Here is an 18,746-nt window from a genome sequence, read left to right on the forward strand (position 1 = left end):
TCCATATGGCATCCAAACCAGCAATGAAGATGACGCCAAAACGATATAATGCATAATTAGGCAATAAGGTAACGAATGGCTGATGCTCTCAAAAGGTAAGAGATGTTTAGATTTAAGTGGCTATAAATGCCAACCGTCACTACAGGCAAAACATTTACATCTAATCCAGGAAAAAAAGTTTTAATTGCAGAGTCATCAATGCTAATTAAGGCATGTTCTATTTACCGTTAATTTTGATTACTGGAGTTATGAAAGCCCTCGCTCACTGAAGCCTTTTGAGACCATTGTCTCATTTGAACGCCACATATACTCATTGTAATATATATTCTATAAATATTGTGTAAATTTAATATTAATCTCTAATTAACAATAATAAAAAGCTGTGTTATTACAACAACGAACATACACAATGGAGACTCAATTACATTTTTAGAGGATTAAATTTTGGTAGCCGTGAAAATTAACCTGTGTTATGGCTAATATAATTTATAAATAGGTTATGCGCACATGTAAGCATAATTAGGGATATTTTTGAAAGTACAGTGCACATGTATATGTTAATTGGTATCACAGTCAAAGGAATACATCCCCCATGTTTTGTATTGGAAACAACCAAAACAGGAATTTTTCATATTTGAGGCGCGCTTTTTCAATATCAGACACGAGTCTCGTTATACATATATTATGCATTTTGGGAACTATGAATATGAAACATCGATTTCATAATGCAAGGTTATGTGTAGGTGAATTAACACGGGCTCTTCCTAGGGTGGAAGATGGACGATTTTATAATTATAACCCAGTGTTACTTCTCTCAAGTGAAAAGGTGAGGTAGATATTAAAAAATAGAGAGAGGGGAGTAAACAGAAACAGCAAAATGTTGGAAAGGAATCGATGTTTCTGTTCCCATAGTCATGAAATTACGAAATTAAAAATAAACAGCTGGGCGATTTTATCCGTCTCCTTTTCCGGTTCACTTTATGTACGAGTCAATTCAATTGAGTGGTTTGGAAGGTAAGGGGCACAAGTGATTTCTTTTTTCTATACACTGTTAGGTACAGAAATAAGTTATATAAAACAGACGAGATGAATTAGACATTTGATATAGTGCATTTGATTTTCCACTCGATGTCAGCACCGAACTGAGACTCAATCGTTTCCCTTGGCAACCAATTTTTGTGTATTTCTTCTAGCAATTAACTTTACCTAACTCTGTTGAGAAAAAAAATCACTTGTACCCCTTGGCTTCCAAACCACTCAATTGCAGTGAATCCTGCTCGGAACTCGAATAACTGTTGCCAGCGCTGAGCAGAAATATCGCGGAGGTTTTCTATTACTTTCGGCGGCGACTAGTGGCTCTACTTTTGGATCTATTACACCAATGTGACGAATAATTTCTACTGATGGCGGCAATGATGATTGCTACTGCGAACGAAATGAAATTCGAGATAGTCTCATTTTCCGAACGTTTTGAATGCGTGCCGCTCAGTCCATCTTACTGGCATTGATGGCAACAAGATTTTTCGTCGGAAGAGGACGCCACGCGAAACTGGTTTCTGACCTCACCCTCGACGTGACATTGAAAAATGCTCATGCATTAATGGTCAAAGAATTAAAAGTAAATATATTTTTCTTCGAATAAGAATGTCATGTTGCATACTAATGAATCTGAACACTTGAAGAATAAAGATTTTAACCAATTGAGTTAAACTTATTTTTGCATCATGTTCACCATTTGCTTTAAATAGAAAATGGAATTATCATTGCAAAAAGACGTGATTTCTTGGTAAATCTTATGCTTTGCTGAGTGTTAGTCCGCTCAACACGTCTCAGGTTTCCTTATATCTCCGTTGTAAAAATGTTTGTCATCACTTCAGCGTGATTTAATGGTAATAAACTATTTTTATCCTGCAGGAATCTCAGATGGCTATCATATGAACAGTCACCCCCTCAATGTATCCCCACAAGCGTTTGTCTGAAAAAGTAAAAATAAAGGAAGAAGCTACTATAATGCAAATGTGACGCATCACAGTTGTAAAAGGTCTCTTCACGTTCTAATTTGCCATGCTAATGGATCAATGTGACAATTGTTGATTAAAAAAATAGATATTGGGAGCATGCCACAAGGTTCGGGATTTAACATGCAATGCTATGTTACCGGCTGAATTTCTCTAATATTTATCTAGGTTGAAGGGAAGATACTCCGATGGATAAAATGGAAAGAAGAGTGGTCTATATTTTATGATACGTACGTGCACCAACAGAGCGATTTCCTCCTTTCCTCTAAACTGCTACGTCTACCTATTTATTATACCGTGAAATTTTTATCTTTGAATTGTTTGGACATGTAGGACTTCAATGTCCCCTTTGACTTTCGTATGGTAATGCTGAGGAAGAGCGAATTATGTTGCAACAAGCTTTGACTCCCATTCGTCATTGCGAAGTATCAGTCCACTTACTGTGTTCCATTAATCTTGCATAAGCAGCATACATTTTTTACCACCGTGGGAACCCTCGCATGCTGATACTAGCACCCTTTCCAGTCGCTACTTCGAGCACCCTCTTCACTGCCCATTTTTTGGATTTTCCAGTCATTCAAAATGCATTCCCTTTTTTTCTCTACGTGCTTTGCCCCAGTCTTGTCACTTTCTTCTGTGAATGACTCTTTCCCGCTTAACTCAAAGGAACTTAGTGTCCACTATCTGAGGAACCAACAACGGTCTTGAGTACTCAACGAGCATCCATAACAGTAGAAGTTATCTTAATGGAACTTTACTTACAATACTCAAAGATCATTTGCCAACTGTTAAATTAAATATTTCTGAGGGTGTGATTATTGAAGTCAAAGTTTTTTGAGGTTTCAAGTTGTGGTCCCTTGCTTACAACAATCTTGGGAAAATATTTGGCTTTCCCCGAATGGACAAGGCACTCATCACCTAGTAGTGATTGACCCACTGGTCTTTAAATCTTCTTGCTTATGTTGCTGTTATAAACCATGCTGAATGTTTCTCTCGACTTATTTCTAAGCTTCCATTTCATTGCAAATTAATCGGCCGAATTTTCACCCGCTCTTGGCTGCATCTGGAGAGGACGGCCTAGACTGGTGTGATCGGAACTCTCGGTGAGAGAACTGGCGTGAATGCATGTCCGAAGGTTGCGCCGGTAAGTGCAATGGTGATGTTAAACGGCTATCACCACCGCCTTGCCATCAAGCGTTCTCCGCTCCCCTCCCTTGTCGTCCCTCCAAACAACTCTCACACGGCCTTAACGGCCGAGCCGTGGACAACTCGGCCGTAGAAGAGCGCCCTCACCATTACACCAGGCGCCACTCCCACTCATACAAAGCCATCCCGGCTTACAGCCATTGCCATGCTTTGGACTGAGACTAAAGCGTCAACCTGCTTGGCTCTCACACTCTCGCTCATCCAGCATCCGCACAATCCTAGGGTAGCACGTACAACAGGGGCCTGGCTCACACCGATCTAAACTCCTTGTCCTGAATGCCCCACTGCTTCTCCTGAGTGATGGCGTGTTAGCATCACCTCTTCATCCACTTACCTCTATCTGCCTGGTTCCCCATGTCCATTCCTGTAAGCATGGCTAGAGATCTGGTCCGTGAAGCCTCAATTGCAAGAAAAATGTTTACACCCCTTTCGAGCTATGGCTCTAATGATGGCGGAAAAATGACCGTTTCACGCGATTGTTTTCCGCGATAGCTTCAGGGATGGAAAGTAGCATCCATTTTTCCAGCATTCAGCACCTTTTTTCAGCCAATGAGAAGGCATGACCGCTTCTGGAATTTATTGGAATTACACATGCAAACATTAAGCGCATATCGAGTCTACGCCAATGAAAATCATGCATATTGGCATTCTCAAGCGATCATGAGCCACTTTTTTGGCAATGCAAACACTGGAGCTATCATCCAGACAGAAGGAAAAAAATTATTGTTTAATTTGTGCTTAAAATAAGTCCAGCATTTACTAAAAACTAGGAATAGCCAGGAGCCGGAGTTGGCCCGATTCCGAACTATGCGATATTTTCTGGCTTGCCCGCTATTTGAATTCTCATTTTTTATGCTCTAGCTGATTTAGAAACCATTGAGATAAAAAGTAAGTTGTTTCTTGAAACGTCGTGCTAGCCAACGTTTTTATTATCCAACTCGCTTAGCAATGGCTTGTAACCCTAGAACCGATGGATTAACGGTTAACGTTCGATGGTCATATAATTACGGTTTTACAGGGTAGGGTTCTTGCCACTGCTTCCTCGTGCTGATCCACTTCACGATTGAGACACATGCTAATCTTATGAACTTATTTATAATAAAGGACCTAACCACCAACCGTGTACCAATTTCATCTCACTCCATATAACGCGATTTTTTAGCCTCCTAGATGTCCCAATAAAGCCGCATTTTCTATCGACGATGTGCAATTGATGTGATGGATAGAGGACAGAGTTCTTGCTCCGACTGCTCCTGCATAATACTGACTTATGCTGTGGCCAGGTTCGTCTGCATCCATTAACCGAGTAAACGCCATTCCTTCACGTCCAAACTACCAAATATCAGTGTGAGGAACGACCAGCTCGAGCTCCCCAATAGAACAAAATTTAAAATAGGGTCATCTGAAGGTTTCCATTTAAGTGAAATTGCGTAAAAGAGAGTGAGATTTGTATCCATTATATCCCATATCAATGTAAAATTTAACTTGTAACCCCTCGATGTAGGGTGTAATTACAATTTTATTGGTATTTCATACAATAAGTTCTGTGTTTAATTTTCAGTTATAATGCTCATTATTATCTATTCCAGTTTATGACAGTATTTTATCAGCCTTAAGTAGTACAAGCAGCCTCCATTTGAGCTTACTTCTGCCAGTTCAGTAATTAGCCAGTTTGCGAATTCTCTTGTATTTAGATGGCATCTGAATGATTTTTTTCTAAATGAAAAACTTCCTGTCTTTTTGGCTCTTACTTTCAAATTCGAGCATTTTAATTTCCTGCCTTAAAGAGTTCTGTTTAGAAGAATGTATGCAATATCATTATTTCTAGCAGAGATACTCATTGTTTATATTACAATTTAGTTTTCGCGAACTAGTATCATGAGTGATTCGGACATTTGATGAATCTTGCCTATATTGTAAAATATAAGAATTGTTCGCATTGCAAACTAGGTTTTGACAAAAGTTTGGTTAAATGTGGCTGAAAAATATTGCAATTTGATGAGGATAAAAATAAGTGAGACATAATGAAGTGAAGCATAAGCGACGCGTATACCGTTGTTATCATCTAATCAGCTATTTATAAGTGATGCACCTCATAAATTGTGAAGCTCCAAAGTTGAAGGATCTTCTAAAATATTTTTTTTTCTTTTATATGCTGGTTAATTATGCTTACTACCTTCTCTCTTCTTTTTTTCTTACGAAAGGTCCAAGTAACGGTCTGGGTAGAGAAGCGGGGTAGTTATTCTACCATAAAACTCAATAGGTTCCAGTTAGCTGAGATTATCGGTATGGCTACACTATAATTCGTCGGATGTGAGCTTATCTTGCCCATTATTTTCCCCCGTGGATGAATACGGAATCTAGCGATAACGCTCCAATGCGTTATCCCGTTCCACCTATGTGATTTGGGACGGCAGAGTTTGAGATCCGCCTCCCCACGCACACTTCGCGACCCCGGTGGAATGGCTTTAGAGAGAGCCAAAAGTAAAATATTCGTGACCAAAACAAAAGTCTTCCCTAAAAAGAACGGACAGTTTGCTGGAGGTGAGTAGAGGTTTCGGTGTGAAAAACGGGTAAAACTCAATTAAGGATTGGAGAGACAGTGACGCTTGCCGCTCACCCATAACGGCCTACATGCGAGTTCTGTGCTATGTCATGCTGTTCCTCTCGAGGGAATAAATAGCGTGAGTCACAGCGTTGCCTGGGAGACGGACGAACTGCGTGACGGGTCGCTCGGCAGAGGATTCAACCGCTCCCTGACACACAACAATGAGGGCGCCGAGGACTACCGGGTGCATGGCGGTGCACAATGCCCCTGAATGCGCTCTAGTAGACCGGTCACTGTCTGCACTGCGGCAGACTATTTGTGAATCATGGCCTTCGTTTGGTCACTTGGTCGTCATTAATTAACTGGAGCCCGCCGCTTGTTACGGCGCACAATCTCTGGGTGATGGACCGGAGCATAGAGATGATGTCTTCATTTAAACTTTCACCGCGGAATTATGGCGATTTATACTGTGGGATTTTCGCGTCGAAGATTAAATTGATGCCGGGTCATTCCATTGCCTTCACGGTTGTTCCAAAAATATTTATTTCATTTTTTTTAATTTCACTTTTCAGCTTAAAATTTCTCAATTATCCGTACAATTACACATTTGTGCATGGGCAAAACGTTTGGCTCTCTATTATGATAAATTTTGTGCTTACTTTACTCAAATAATATCGAAAATGAGACGGAATGAAAATATTTGGCTCACATAAAAAATCCTGTAAAGTGCGTGGAGCGGTTTTATGTTACTGATACATTTTTAGAAATTGCTTCAAGTTTTTCTGTCCAAATGTAGGCTTGAATATGTTAGGATGTAGGTCATTCAAGAGAAATCCACGGGCTTATAAAACTTATTAGTGGTGGGGCAAAAGCTAAAGGCTTCATCTGAACTTATAGCCTTCAGCCAATTACTCCACCCATGAGATCACCAAAAACAAAAATATAACTTAATTACAATAAAGTCTAATTTTTAAATCCGTAGGCTTATAGGTCTTCAACTCATCCATCATTTCATCCATTACCTTTAACGTGCAAGAGACCACACGAGGAAGTTGGATTTCATTTCTTTTTGATAAGGATGCAAAAAATGTTAAATGCCGTACTTTTTATCTCTTTCTCGCCATATTCTCGGAGGCATAAATTACTTAAGTTAATTCTATGATATATAGCAGCATTAACTGGCACGAGGTGCCATGACTGTTTTGATTAAATATGAACATTCTGTGAATCTCAAATTGTAGGAGTTCGGTCTGATGGGTATTATTTTATCTGTAATGATTTAATTCTGTTTATTATTTGTATTTATAACTGAGAACCAATGCGATAAAAAGTCGTTAGTTACACTCTTATCATTCTTTCCATTCGACTTAACCTAAAATTCTTCCATGCGTGAACTTAGATGTAAAAATAGATGTAAATTTACAGAGCAAAATGGGTGTAAAATGAGGAAAGGGCCTTCGTGCACGTAAGTACTTGCAGGCTTAAAAATTTTTCCCGTCCATTATCATGCCGATGGCACAGCAACCATGTCTCTCACCTTAGCTACTTCGCGACTTCGACAATGAATCAAGAACATTTTTCGTGTGACTTTGGATCTCCGTCGCTAAGTTGTAACTCCAACATCCTCGACGGTAAGGAATCCCATTCAAATTCCTCCGGGAGACCCTCCATTCGTTCATTAACATTCAAAGCCTCCGAAGGAGTATCGCGAGCGGCAATTGTCGGCAAAGAAAGGGCGCATAAAAGTGATTGCACGCCGAAGAGAGAGGAGAGGGAGGGGGTAGCAACTTTGGAAATCGCCTCCATCTCCTAACGCTCGACACTCATCCTACGAACTGCACGCCATCTGAGTAAATTGTAGTTTCCGGTTTAGTGCACATCCGAGCACGTATTTTTGTCGTTTGTCACCGAATTTCGCCGCGGTTCGTCGAGCACGTCCACCGTGACTCCCTATACCCCTTTCTCGTTCGCTCATCCCCTCCCCCCGGCATCTCCACTCCCCCCGCACCCCTCCCAATCCCAATAAAGTTCTTCCCTCACCTTTTTCTCTCTTCGGTACACTATCCAAAACTCCCTCCTATTCTCGCGCCTATCCCCTGGCACCCCTCACCTATGTCCTTGCCACACCGTACCTTCAGCCCCTTCCAAGTTTTCGATGTGCCAATTTCGACTGAATGGTCTGACACTCTTTATTCCACTTCTTCGTAAAACCAACCCAGTGGCTTGTGTATGGAAGGCCAAAGGGGCACCTACTCTGGTGGTACTAGGCTAAGGATGGAAGTTTATCAAAGTCGGCCAGTTTTATGCGCATCAAAATTTCCTATACCTATTGTCATTAATATGTGTGTTGAAAAATGCTGAGAAAAACCGTTTCTTTTTTCTAGAAAATATTTGTCTGACGTGTGAAACGGTTTTAGTTGGCGTCAAGAGCAATTTTTGTTTCTTGATAAATTTTAGCCAAGCAATAATGCTTTTTTATTCATATTAGCATCACAATTTGTTGCATGGTTTGGCGGTAAAACTTCGTTCTCTGCTCGTTTAAACATCAAGTCTTGTATAAATGAATCTCTTATAACAAGCATATTAGTTTCTACGCTGTAGGAAATGATATTTTTGTAACAATATCATACTTTGGTGATTGTTTTTCGGGTTAATTCCTTGTCGACTCATTTTTTGGCGGACGACAGTTTCGAGCGCGTTCTAGCTTCCGTCTTCGGGTCCAAATGATCTGCAGAGCAGCAATTCTTTATAAATTCTTTTATAGTCAGGCGCACGCTAATTTGCTCGGTTTGAATTCAATTGTTGAAAGAGCAGTTTGAATGATGAAGCTAAAGGAAAGCCGTACTCCCTATTGAAGTAATTCCCTTTAGCTTCATTATTCAAACGGCTCTTCTAACAATGGAATTCAAACCAAGTAAATCAGCGTGCGCTAATATATTAAAGTTAAAGCAATATATTAATAATTGACCAAATCTATGAAAAAATCCAACCGTAATATATAGACTAGATTTCAACAGTTGCAATTGTTTACGCCGTTTATTAGATAATATTGACGCAACATTGATAGCTGATTAATTTCTTGTGAGGAGTTTGTTACCAATGTGAAATAATCGATTGCCTCTCAAAGATTTTTTCTAGCTCCCTTCCTGTTTTTTTTTCATTTAAAATGAAATTATGAACAGAATTAGGCGATTAAATTAGCTAATTAAATATTTTAAAATTAATTCATTGATAAGTTATTGTTAAACAGTATGCATTACTTTCCTCATTTAATGTCCGTTTGAATTTGGAATATTACCAGACAGCTGACGCCGAAAATTTTGCAACTTATCTTTACTGCCTCTCGCCAAGACAAGATAGGTATACTGACATAGATTTCCCACTCAAACTAGAATCCATGTAAGAGCTTCAACCTTTAGTGCTAATCGGCCAAATGATTTCTATTTGCCACGCGTTATGAGACAAATTCCCATCAGGTGGCCCAGAGAAAGTCTTCCAGCCCTGACTATTTAAAATTTACTTGCCGTGTCTCAAGGCGTAGGGTGATATAACTATTCTCAGCTATTCAAATTCATCTTTGGACTGTCATCCTGAGTGAGTGATTCCATATTCTGTATATTTTTCAGAGAACTCGCTATGAGTTGCATTATTTTTTTTGCGTTCGTGTTTTTGAAAATCGCTCGTTCACGCATGCATTTTCGACATGTGAAGGACAGATTGATTATTTTTACCGAAGTAAATCATTCGGGAATTGTAAACTTTGGTGGGATAATGCCATGCATTCGAATGTACACTTAGTACAGCTCCTACTCGGTTCGGTTAGTAGCATCAACAATTTGATTTTAGGGACGGATTTCTTGCCATTTTCAAACCCTCCTTCCATCCCCACCGTACTACTAATTTCATCCCCTTCTTTCTCTCCTCATTCTAGTTAGCCTACCAATTTACTTGTTCTACTTGCGGAAACCATATCTAATGAAGCGGTGAGTCCACGCCACCCGCATTATATTTTTGCCATGGGAGCGTTCTAGGGATCAGAGTTTGGATCATCACCACCGTGGCCTCGCCATATCAAGCTTGGCTTTTCCGCTGGGATAATCGGCTCAATTGGACGGCGCATTACTTCGTGAACAGCCGCGCAATGAACGGCGCGTCGCCGTATCGCTCCCGGATTCATGAGGTCGTTCCGCATACGATTCGAACGTCGTTTTCGAAGAGTTTATTCTTCCTGATTAGGGCTTCGAAGAGCACTCCCGCATCAAGTGTTTGTCAGGAGTCAATTTCGTTTCGAACATAATTTGTGGCTTCTGGTTTCGATGCGTTTCTAATATTTTGATGCGAAACAAAACCTATGTGGCGCTTGGAATCTTACTCTGGTCTTAAATTTTCCATCTTCCACTATTTTCTGTATCACTCTTACTTTTACCAAGAAATGTATAATCCAAATATGGTACGATTGTAATTAAAACATTTGAAATAGTGTCTTTATATTTAGATTAAAGTTACTAAAAAAACAGCTAAATATCCCGTGTATTTCTTGTGACATTTACGATTTTTTTATTTAACAAGCAATAATGACAAAAGTACTGCAAGAAAAAAATAAATACCAGGGATAATTTTTCCGTAGAAGATGCATTAATGCTGTAAGATCTCGGGATTTTAATCGAGAATGGGAGAGGATATAATGAGCGTTTTTTTATGCACGACGCTTATTTGTGAATAAATTTATCATAAATTTTCGTCACGAAGAATTTTATAAAAAGAGCAATTGCGAGAATAATTTGATTTTGAAGAAAAAATATATATTTATGCATCATTAGTCACGACCACGGAATAACATCATTTTGCAGTTAAAAAGACAGCCAATCAGCGAAAACCTTAAATGCCAATCACATGAAGTGGAAAGGGACCCCTTGAAAATCAAATATGGTTGATTTTATTTACATCAGGTAACTGGGTCAACATTGGATAATTTTTCTCTGATTTAATGAGATTGCGAGAACATTTCGTCAATAGTTTGGTGATGAAGTCATTCACTTGCATAGGAAATCAACTTTGCGTACTTCTGCGAGATCGTAGAGATTGGAATACACATGACTCATATTTACACCAACTGAGTCATTATGCTACCAGTGCAACAAAAAAATCCGAATACGAATAATGCAAAAAAATGAGCTGCATAACTAATGGATTTATCATTTTCAATGAAATTTTATTTAAATGTTAATCATAAGTTAATTTCGTTTGAAAAACATGAGTAACTATACCTTCTACGGGAAATTACCACGCGTCAGAATCTATAAGTTTCGTCAGCAGCATTAGCCTCGGGTGATGGCTATTGCTTGAAGATGTTAACTGCTTACTTCCCTCTGCGCTAAAACATAAAGTATTTTGCAGTTTCAACAACTTTACAATACGCATAATTTATCGTGTTGGTTGTAACTCAGCTTTTAGTTATATTCGTTCGTTGACCACATCAGGTCCGGGTGATCTGGGCCGCATTTCACATAACTGGAGCTTTCTTGACGACGGTAGTCAATATCGTACTTTACATTTTTTATTTAAAGAGGGAAAAGTGATTTCTGTAGTTAAATATATTCATAAATTTTGCAAAAGTATGCTTGACGACAATTTTAGCTTCCCATTCCGGGACAGATGTCAGCGACGAACGACAAAACCGAGCGTTAGAAGGATTTGATAAATACCTCGCGAGATCTGCACTATTTCTCTGAGATTATAACGTTTAATTTAGATATCATAAAATCTATAACATGGCCATGTTCTTCGAATTATTTACTTACGGCTGATCATAAAAATGCCTATGAAATTCGCCCATAATTGTATATGTTTCGTCATTTCATTAAAAACGATGCAGAAACGAATTTTTCTGTTAAACAGCTTATATATATAAAACATTAAAACGTTGTATTCTTGAATTATATCTCAGATTTTTAAAGGAAATTAGAAAAATAGAGTACGTTAAAAGTTAGAATCTCTTTGCAGCCACCGTCCCACTTTGCCTCAACTAAAAGCGCTCGTGAACCAATGCTTCGCATTGGTCGAAGTTTTAAAAGCCCAGATGATACCTACAATCTATATGCCAGGGTATCGGGAGAAGGATTTTAATCCATATAATGCATAAAAATATTAAAGTCTTAAGGGATTTGTCATTGAATATCATTCATATGTGATGGCTAACATTTCATAGTTTAGACATTTTTCATTTTAATCCTCATATTCCTGAAGGTTAAATTCTCTGCACTGTTTTAGAAATCTGTTCTAAATTCAAACATTGTTTAATGATATAATTTTTATTGAGCTATTTTTCGGTTTGCTAGTCTGATATACTTTCAATGGATTTAAATTGGATGGATCAACGTGTCCATAGAATGGAAATGCAGTATTGGAGTTTTTGTTTCCCATTAAATTGCCAAACCTATATAATCACCTCTTCCATTGATTCCCGAACTTTCCATGCTTCTTGATTTCCATTCCACTTGTATTGTTCAAATGCTTGGCGTAATTTAAATTAAATGCCAATTTCTATGTAATTGGGTGTAGGATAACCGTTTAATTGGGATCATGGTTTTATTCTCGGCTGTAAAATTGGGAAAATGTTTTCCTGTTTAGGCCACCAATTTTCTTTTATTACAGGAATGGGTTGCGATACTTGATTCTAAAATGAAAAAATAATAATCTACTAACTGGATAAAATCGGGAGAAAATAATTGGGCTATATTGTACCTTAGTATTGTACGAGATGAAATTACATTGAGTTTTAATTCCATTTAGTATGAGCTGTGTGGGCGAAACACATAACTAATAAACACAGAACATATTGACTATCCTTTGAACGCTTCGAGTGACCCATTTGCCATTATTTTAAGCGGGAGTTGTTTCACAGTCCAAATTCCATTCAATTCGTACATCATACTTCAGCAACATACTGTACTTCTAATTCCACGCTTATTGTTCTAAATTCGTGCGATAAATATCTTCACATATATAATCTTTTGCAAGTGAGTTCACGAATGGAAGGTTTGCACACCAAATCAAAATATAATATTTTCCCTTTTTTCGCGTTCTAAACCCTTTACAGCCAAATTTTTCAGTACACGTGATGAATTGTCCAGACGGTGGTCCTTGGTAGCTTTTGGTTTTCAAAACATTATATTTTGGCTTTGATTGCATGAATATCTAGAATCAATATCGATTTAGGGAAATGTTTAATCTAGAAGAAAAAAGGATTAGTTAGCTAACATTCAAATCTTTTTTTAGCCGTGGAAGATTTACTTGTGCAATGCACGCCGTCTTTTGATTCATGTCATGTCATTGAAAACATGCACAAAAACATGCACCTCACTTCTTTCCCATAGCTTTTCTATCTGATCACTTTCTAAAACAGATGAACGAATGGGATTATTGCCTCGATTTGCTTTTCAAAAATGTTGAATACAACTGCAATGTGGCCATGTACCGTACATGTTTCATCTTCAAATTACTGTTTTTTTTATCCCTCTAATCCTCCAATTCTCTAAGAGCTTGCTTTTACTGTTTTCCTTTTTTCTTGCGTCCTAACAACATTATGGCCTAAATTTTCCCGATTTTCAAAAATTAGCCAGATCGTAAGCCATAGCGGGTCGTGGTGGCTTGTGGATTCTAATAATTTTCTCTAAGATATTACAACGGTTCTATACTTAAATCGCAGCCGATGGTTCACACGGGCACCGACATGAATCCATTCGATAAAGGTTTTTTTCAGTTATTTTTCCTTTCTTTCTCATTAGCATTCAGTAGTGTTTTTTTTCCATACTTACGGAAAAGTGATATTAAACAAAAATCTAACATTTAAGCTAAGCTAATGGCCTATTTATACTATGCAAAGACACACTACGGTCTTACTTCCTCGGTCTGAGTGCCTATTAGCCGTGCCGTCATATTTTACTGTCCTCCTTTTCTCTTTTTACTCCATCATTTTCCCAGGTATCCGCTGGCTATCTGACTGCACCGTATCTCGCTTTTCTTTCATCCACCGCGATGTCATCCATGAGCCCATAAAATTCTTTATTTTTCAACAAGACAATATTTCCATTCATGAAAAATTTTCTTAAGATGTTAAGTGTATTATGTCTAGCCTAGATATGCACTTCATATATGCGTATTATCCATAAAGTGAACACCAATTTGTTCACAAACCTCATCACCATTAGTTCACTTGTTTTAGGGCGTCTTCTGCATACCTCTTATGCTCACTACTTCCACTTCTTCCTACAGGCTCTTCCTACAGGATCCTTCTCTACTCTTACAGGCATCCTCGGTTCACAAAAACATTTGATCGTTAGCTTGGATATTTTCCAGTCTTCTCAGCTATCATACATACACAACTCCTTCTATGTTTGTGAATTAGTCATCGAAATGTATTTCTCCCGCATAACTTCTCACTTACTTAATTCTTAATTTTTTCATTCATTTCCCTCACTACACCTGTTTTCTTGCTTCAGATGTACAACTTTTCATCTTCTTTTGAATAATACTGTCACAAGAAAACAAATAACTGGTTTTACAGCCGTCTCTATCTTTTTATTAACTTTTACTCCTAACAAAGTGCACTCACAATAGACATTGCTCGGTTCCTAAGAAAATTTGGTCATTACGGATGTACGTTATTCTCACCTCTATTGCAAGTGCCTAAACGGCCGTTCCAACAAATTTGTCAGCTAATCGCTTGTTGCGTGTTTTGATGGTAATTCTCGTCAAAAAAAAATGGGAAAAAATTGTAGTTACTTTTTAAAGTCGACTAAGGTGAACACTATGTGATCGATGTATATTTTCACGGTCATTTTCAAGGTTTTATTCGCCTGTTACTCCTACCACCACACCTTGCCTTCTCGTTCCTTCGCCCTCCCATCCGTTTCCCGGTCCATCTGGCCCTACCTAAGGTCTAACACGTCCTTACTGCAACGTTTTTTATCGACAGGCCTTTGGATAAACCATGTCTTTGCTCCCAAACCGAATCTTTCCATCTAAAATCTCCGATCCACCCATCTATTCCTTCCACCCCATCTTCACCTACCCTTTTTCGACATTTCCCCATTCCAACGTCCACTCTCCGTAAAAACCCTTCGTTCGAATCCCCGGCACACTCCAACCTCCCTCACCCCACCCACCCTCAACGGCGGCAACCGCAAACTTTGCCCAGCCCATTCGTACTCTCCCTAATCGCCGCCGCGCCGTCCCGCCTTCCAATCCGCGCGTTGATATTCTGCGCCATCCGCCGCCGCAATTTCGCGCGGCCATCGCCCGCATTAGCTGTTAATGAGTTCCGATGAATGTGGCGGGCGAGGGAAAGAAATCACTCCCCCGTTCCTCTCCCCCCCACACCCCGACCAGACCTACCCTTCCCAATCTACACACACACACACACACGCCTATTCATCGTATAACCTCACTCTCTTCCATACTCAATTCCGCCTTCATCCCCCTTGCATAGCCAATTCCGTCTATTCCCAACCCCCACACTATTACCACATTTCCTCCCCTCCTTCCAGCTCGTCTGTCTCATCCCTGCGTATTAACCTCTTTTCCCTTCTTCCCCCAACCCACTACTTTTTACTCGAAAGGATAGAAAATTTTCCGAAATGGGAAATTATTTCAATCGCGCGCGCCGCGGAGCGTTCCACCCGGACGGAATAGACCCGTGAATAATTTTGTGGAATCGACGTGTTTCATTTATTTCCGGCCACTCGCGTCCCTCCCGTTTCTATATTTCCGCTCCACTGGTGGAAAAAAAACTGTGACTGGAAGGTGAATGCGAATTTATTACTGAAAATAACCCATCGTGCAATTTTTACGTTTTGCGTGTGGAGTGTGATGTACCAGAGCGAGTAAGTTGTACGCAATTTAATAAAATCAAACTCATCTGTTTCCCCGGTCGTGACGGAATTTATCCTTGTTTTTAATTCGTCCCGAATGTGATGAAATATGTATTTTTCCATCCACTAACTGGTGAACATTTCTGAGTGAATGGAAATTCAGGCGCATTTTCGTAATCATCGGAGGAAAACATTCTTTTCGCAACAGAAAAATCAAATAACAAGCACACACCCCTCGGTGATACAATCACGTTTATTTCACGCCGATGCAGGGTGTAATAGTTTATGCTGACTGTATAACGGGCAATACCAGGGTGAATTTTTGTTATAAGATTGCAATTTCGAAATATTTTGAAATATCAAATAATTCTGTGATTCTCAAAATAGATCTTACAATGGATGAAAATAGCTTCTCGAATTTAACTTCGCACATTTAAAGCTCCTATTTTTCTCTCTTATTTCAGGAGATAAAATTCCTTAAGAAAATAGAAAAACGAATTTCAGGAAAAAAATTACGCATTAAAAATGTTTTGTGGTTATATAAGTATTGCCGCTTTCACCATTTATTCCCTCCAGCGTACTAAAAGTTTTGAATATTTTGTGAAATTAATAAAAATAACTATACGATTTTATATTTCATAAATATTGGCATTTTCAATAAATTTGAAGAAATATGACCGATTGATTTATTGCAATTATAGTTATTGTAACGTCTGATTTTTTGAATTTGTTATTTTGGTTGTGAAGGGTTTGTTTGGGAGAGGGGATTGTTGAGTGAGATGTGAAAAGGAGAGGTTTTGTGGAGTATTGTGGAGAGAATTGAAGGAAATAAAAAAGGTTCTGAAAATTAATCGTCTTACGTTACATTATCAATTTGTATTCTTTTCTTTCATTTCAGGTCTGCTTCGGATGCTCTAAAATCCCTTGATTTGAGCTACAATGAGCTGGATGAAATACCTTTTGAGGCATTGCAAACCCTGCGCTCTTTAGACTGGCTGAATTTTCACAGGTAAGGTTTACTGATTTGATATTCCTATAATTTATGTATATAATTCTGTCTCACTGTGCTGAGACTTTGGTGCCCATTACATGTCCCGTATTAAATAATGTGGTAAGACTGAAGTAGAAAGATTTCTCTCATTTCACGAATACGATAAAATTCTGCTTTCTGACCATGAAAGAATTAATCACTAAGGTTTTCACCCTATTTTCCATCTGTTATTGATTTTGATTTAAATATTAGCTAGCTATTTTTCGGGACCGGAATTTATCCAACTGTATCGGTCGGTTTTATTTGTGTTTTATTTTATAGAAAAAAGTACGACTAAAGCAAGATTAACAATTTAAAGAGTACCTTAAACAGTGAAGAATGAAGAAAAGTTCCTCATAAAACTATACCTTTAACAGCAGCAAAACAAAAAACCAGTTTAGTAAGCACATTCAGAGTGCTTAGCTAGTTATTAAGTTGGAATGAATAAGTTGATATACCAAATCACTAAAAATTTCAATTTTATAAACGGGACAATATTAGTCGGGAGATAATTTGATTTTGGGTCGAAAACGGTAGAAAAAATTACTTTTAATTCCTGATAGCCGGGGTATTGGCATGTGGAATTTTAACGGATAGGGCGGGAACTTTCATGTTGATGAGGGCAACAAAGCAGGACTGTGAAAGTAGGAATTAAGGGCGTTGTAAATGATTTTTTCTGTGATTGAAGTGGGAGACGTTAGAGATTTAATAGTGATAAATAGGAGAAAACTGCATAGTAGGTGTTTTAGTCATATTTAGTGTTATTTTGTGTAAAATGCCCAATCAAGATTAAAATAATCCTTGCACAGTGCACTTTTAAAGGAAATGACACTCATTTAGAACTGTAGTCTTTGAAGTGCAACTCGGGATGGAACAATTAATCATTTGCGCTGCGTCTCCAAGCTGATAGTGTTTTCCTGGATCAGAAATTTTCTCGAAACTCTTTTTTCTATTTGCCCTTCTTTTTCTCCGAAATAAGACTTGCGCTGGTGCCTGCGTTAGTTAAAATTGAGCCTTGGCTGTAACTTATTTCCTTTTAGGTTTCACAAGGTACTGTGTAGGCTAAGTTTTAATAATCTCTGAAAGGAACTGAAGATTAATTACCCGCTTCCGAAAGCAACTTAGCTGGAAGTTCGAACCTATCACTGCGTAACTTCCAAACAATCGCATCACCCCTTATTTACTTGGCTTTCATTAATCATACCTCCTCGGTAGCCTTTTTGTGTGTATGAGTTGTTTTCCCCTTGTTTTTTATCACACGCGTTTCCATAATCATTTGCGAAGTATTTAAGTTTTTTGCTTCTTAGGCTTACTCTTGCATACAGTTACTTAAAGTTATATTAAAATGTTTGTTTCGTCCCCTTTGCAAGTTTTGGTATGTATTATTAATTAAAGATTCAGAAAAGCTGTATTCTTCAATCGACATTCACGCAAAACCTGTGCACTGGAAGGTAATGCAGGGAATTTGTTGCCGTGGATAACTTGCGGTATCTTCCAAATTTTATTTCCATCGTTCAGTTTAAACCGAATTCCATTATTATTGTTCGATCCCAGTCGAAAGAAAATGTCTTTGTTCTCGTGGAAATTAAGCTTCTTCAATTTTTCCTCAGAAACTCGTATCAACCTCCAAAGTATTGCGTATCCTCCTCTCCTTTCTGGCAGAAGTCATTCTATAGTGTATTCCATTTGACAATTATTAGTTTTATATTGAAAATTACTTCACCCACGATTGTATATCTATAATGATTGATGTAGATGGTTTTCAAACGATTAGAAATCATGCTTCAAACTCTGAGCACCAAATTTTATTTTAAGTAATTGTTATTATACTTTTTGTTAATTGGTATTACATTTCTACTATACTGCAAAAGTATTGTGTTTTTCTCTGGCGGCTTGATATTCTCCCGAAAAAATCTTAACGACTTCATGGCAGCTCTAATGACATTGATTAACTTTAAATTTATTTTTTCTCACATAGACTCTATCTTAAAATAAGGTGAAACAATGATATTTTTGAATGAATCCCTCTCGACTGGAATCCCTCATCTTTAATACCTAGCATCATATTCACT

The 18,746-nt window shown here is 38.3% G+C and overlaps 1 protein-coding gene across 1 annotated transcript in view; it reads left to right on the forward strand.

Moving 5' to 3' along the window:
- Nucleotides 1–18,746, forward strand: part of LOC124169028 (chaoptin-like) — a 398,137-nt gene that overhangs the window by 308,522 nt on the left and 70,869 nt on the right. Inside the window, exon 5 of the mRNA XM_046547495.1 lies at nucleotides 16,543–16,653. Coding sequence (XP_046403451.1) covers nucleotides 16,543–16,653 — 111 coding nt within the window. The remainder of the gene's footprint in view (nucleotides 1–16,542; nucleotides 16,654–18,746) is intronic.

Source organism: Ischnura elegans, chromosome 1 (genome assembly GCF_921293095.1).
Source record: "Ischnura elegans chromosome 1, ioIscEleg1.1, whole genome shotgun sequence".
NCBI classification, from domain to species: Eukaryota; Metazoa; Arthropoda; class Insecta; order Odonata; family Coenagrionidae; genus Ischnura; species Ischnura elegans.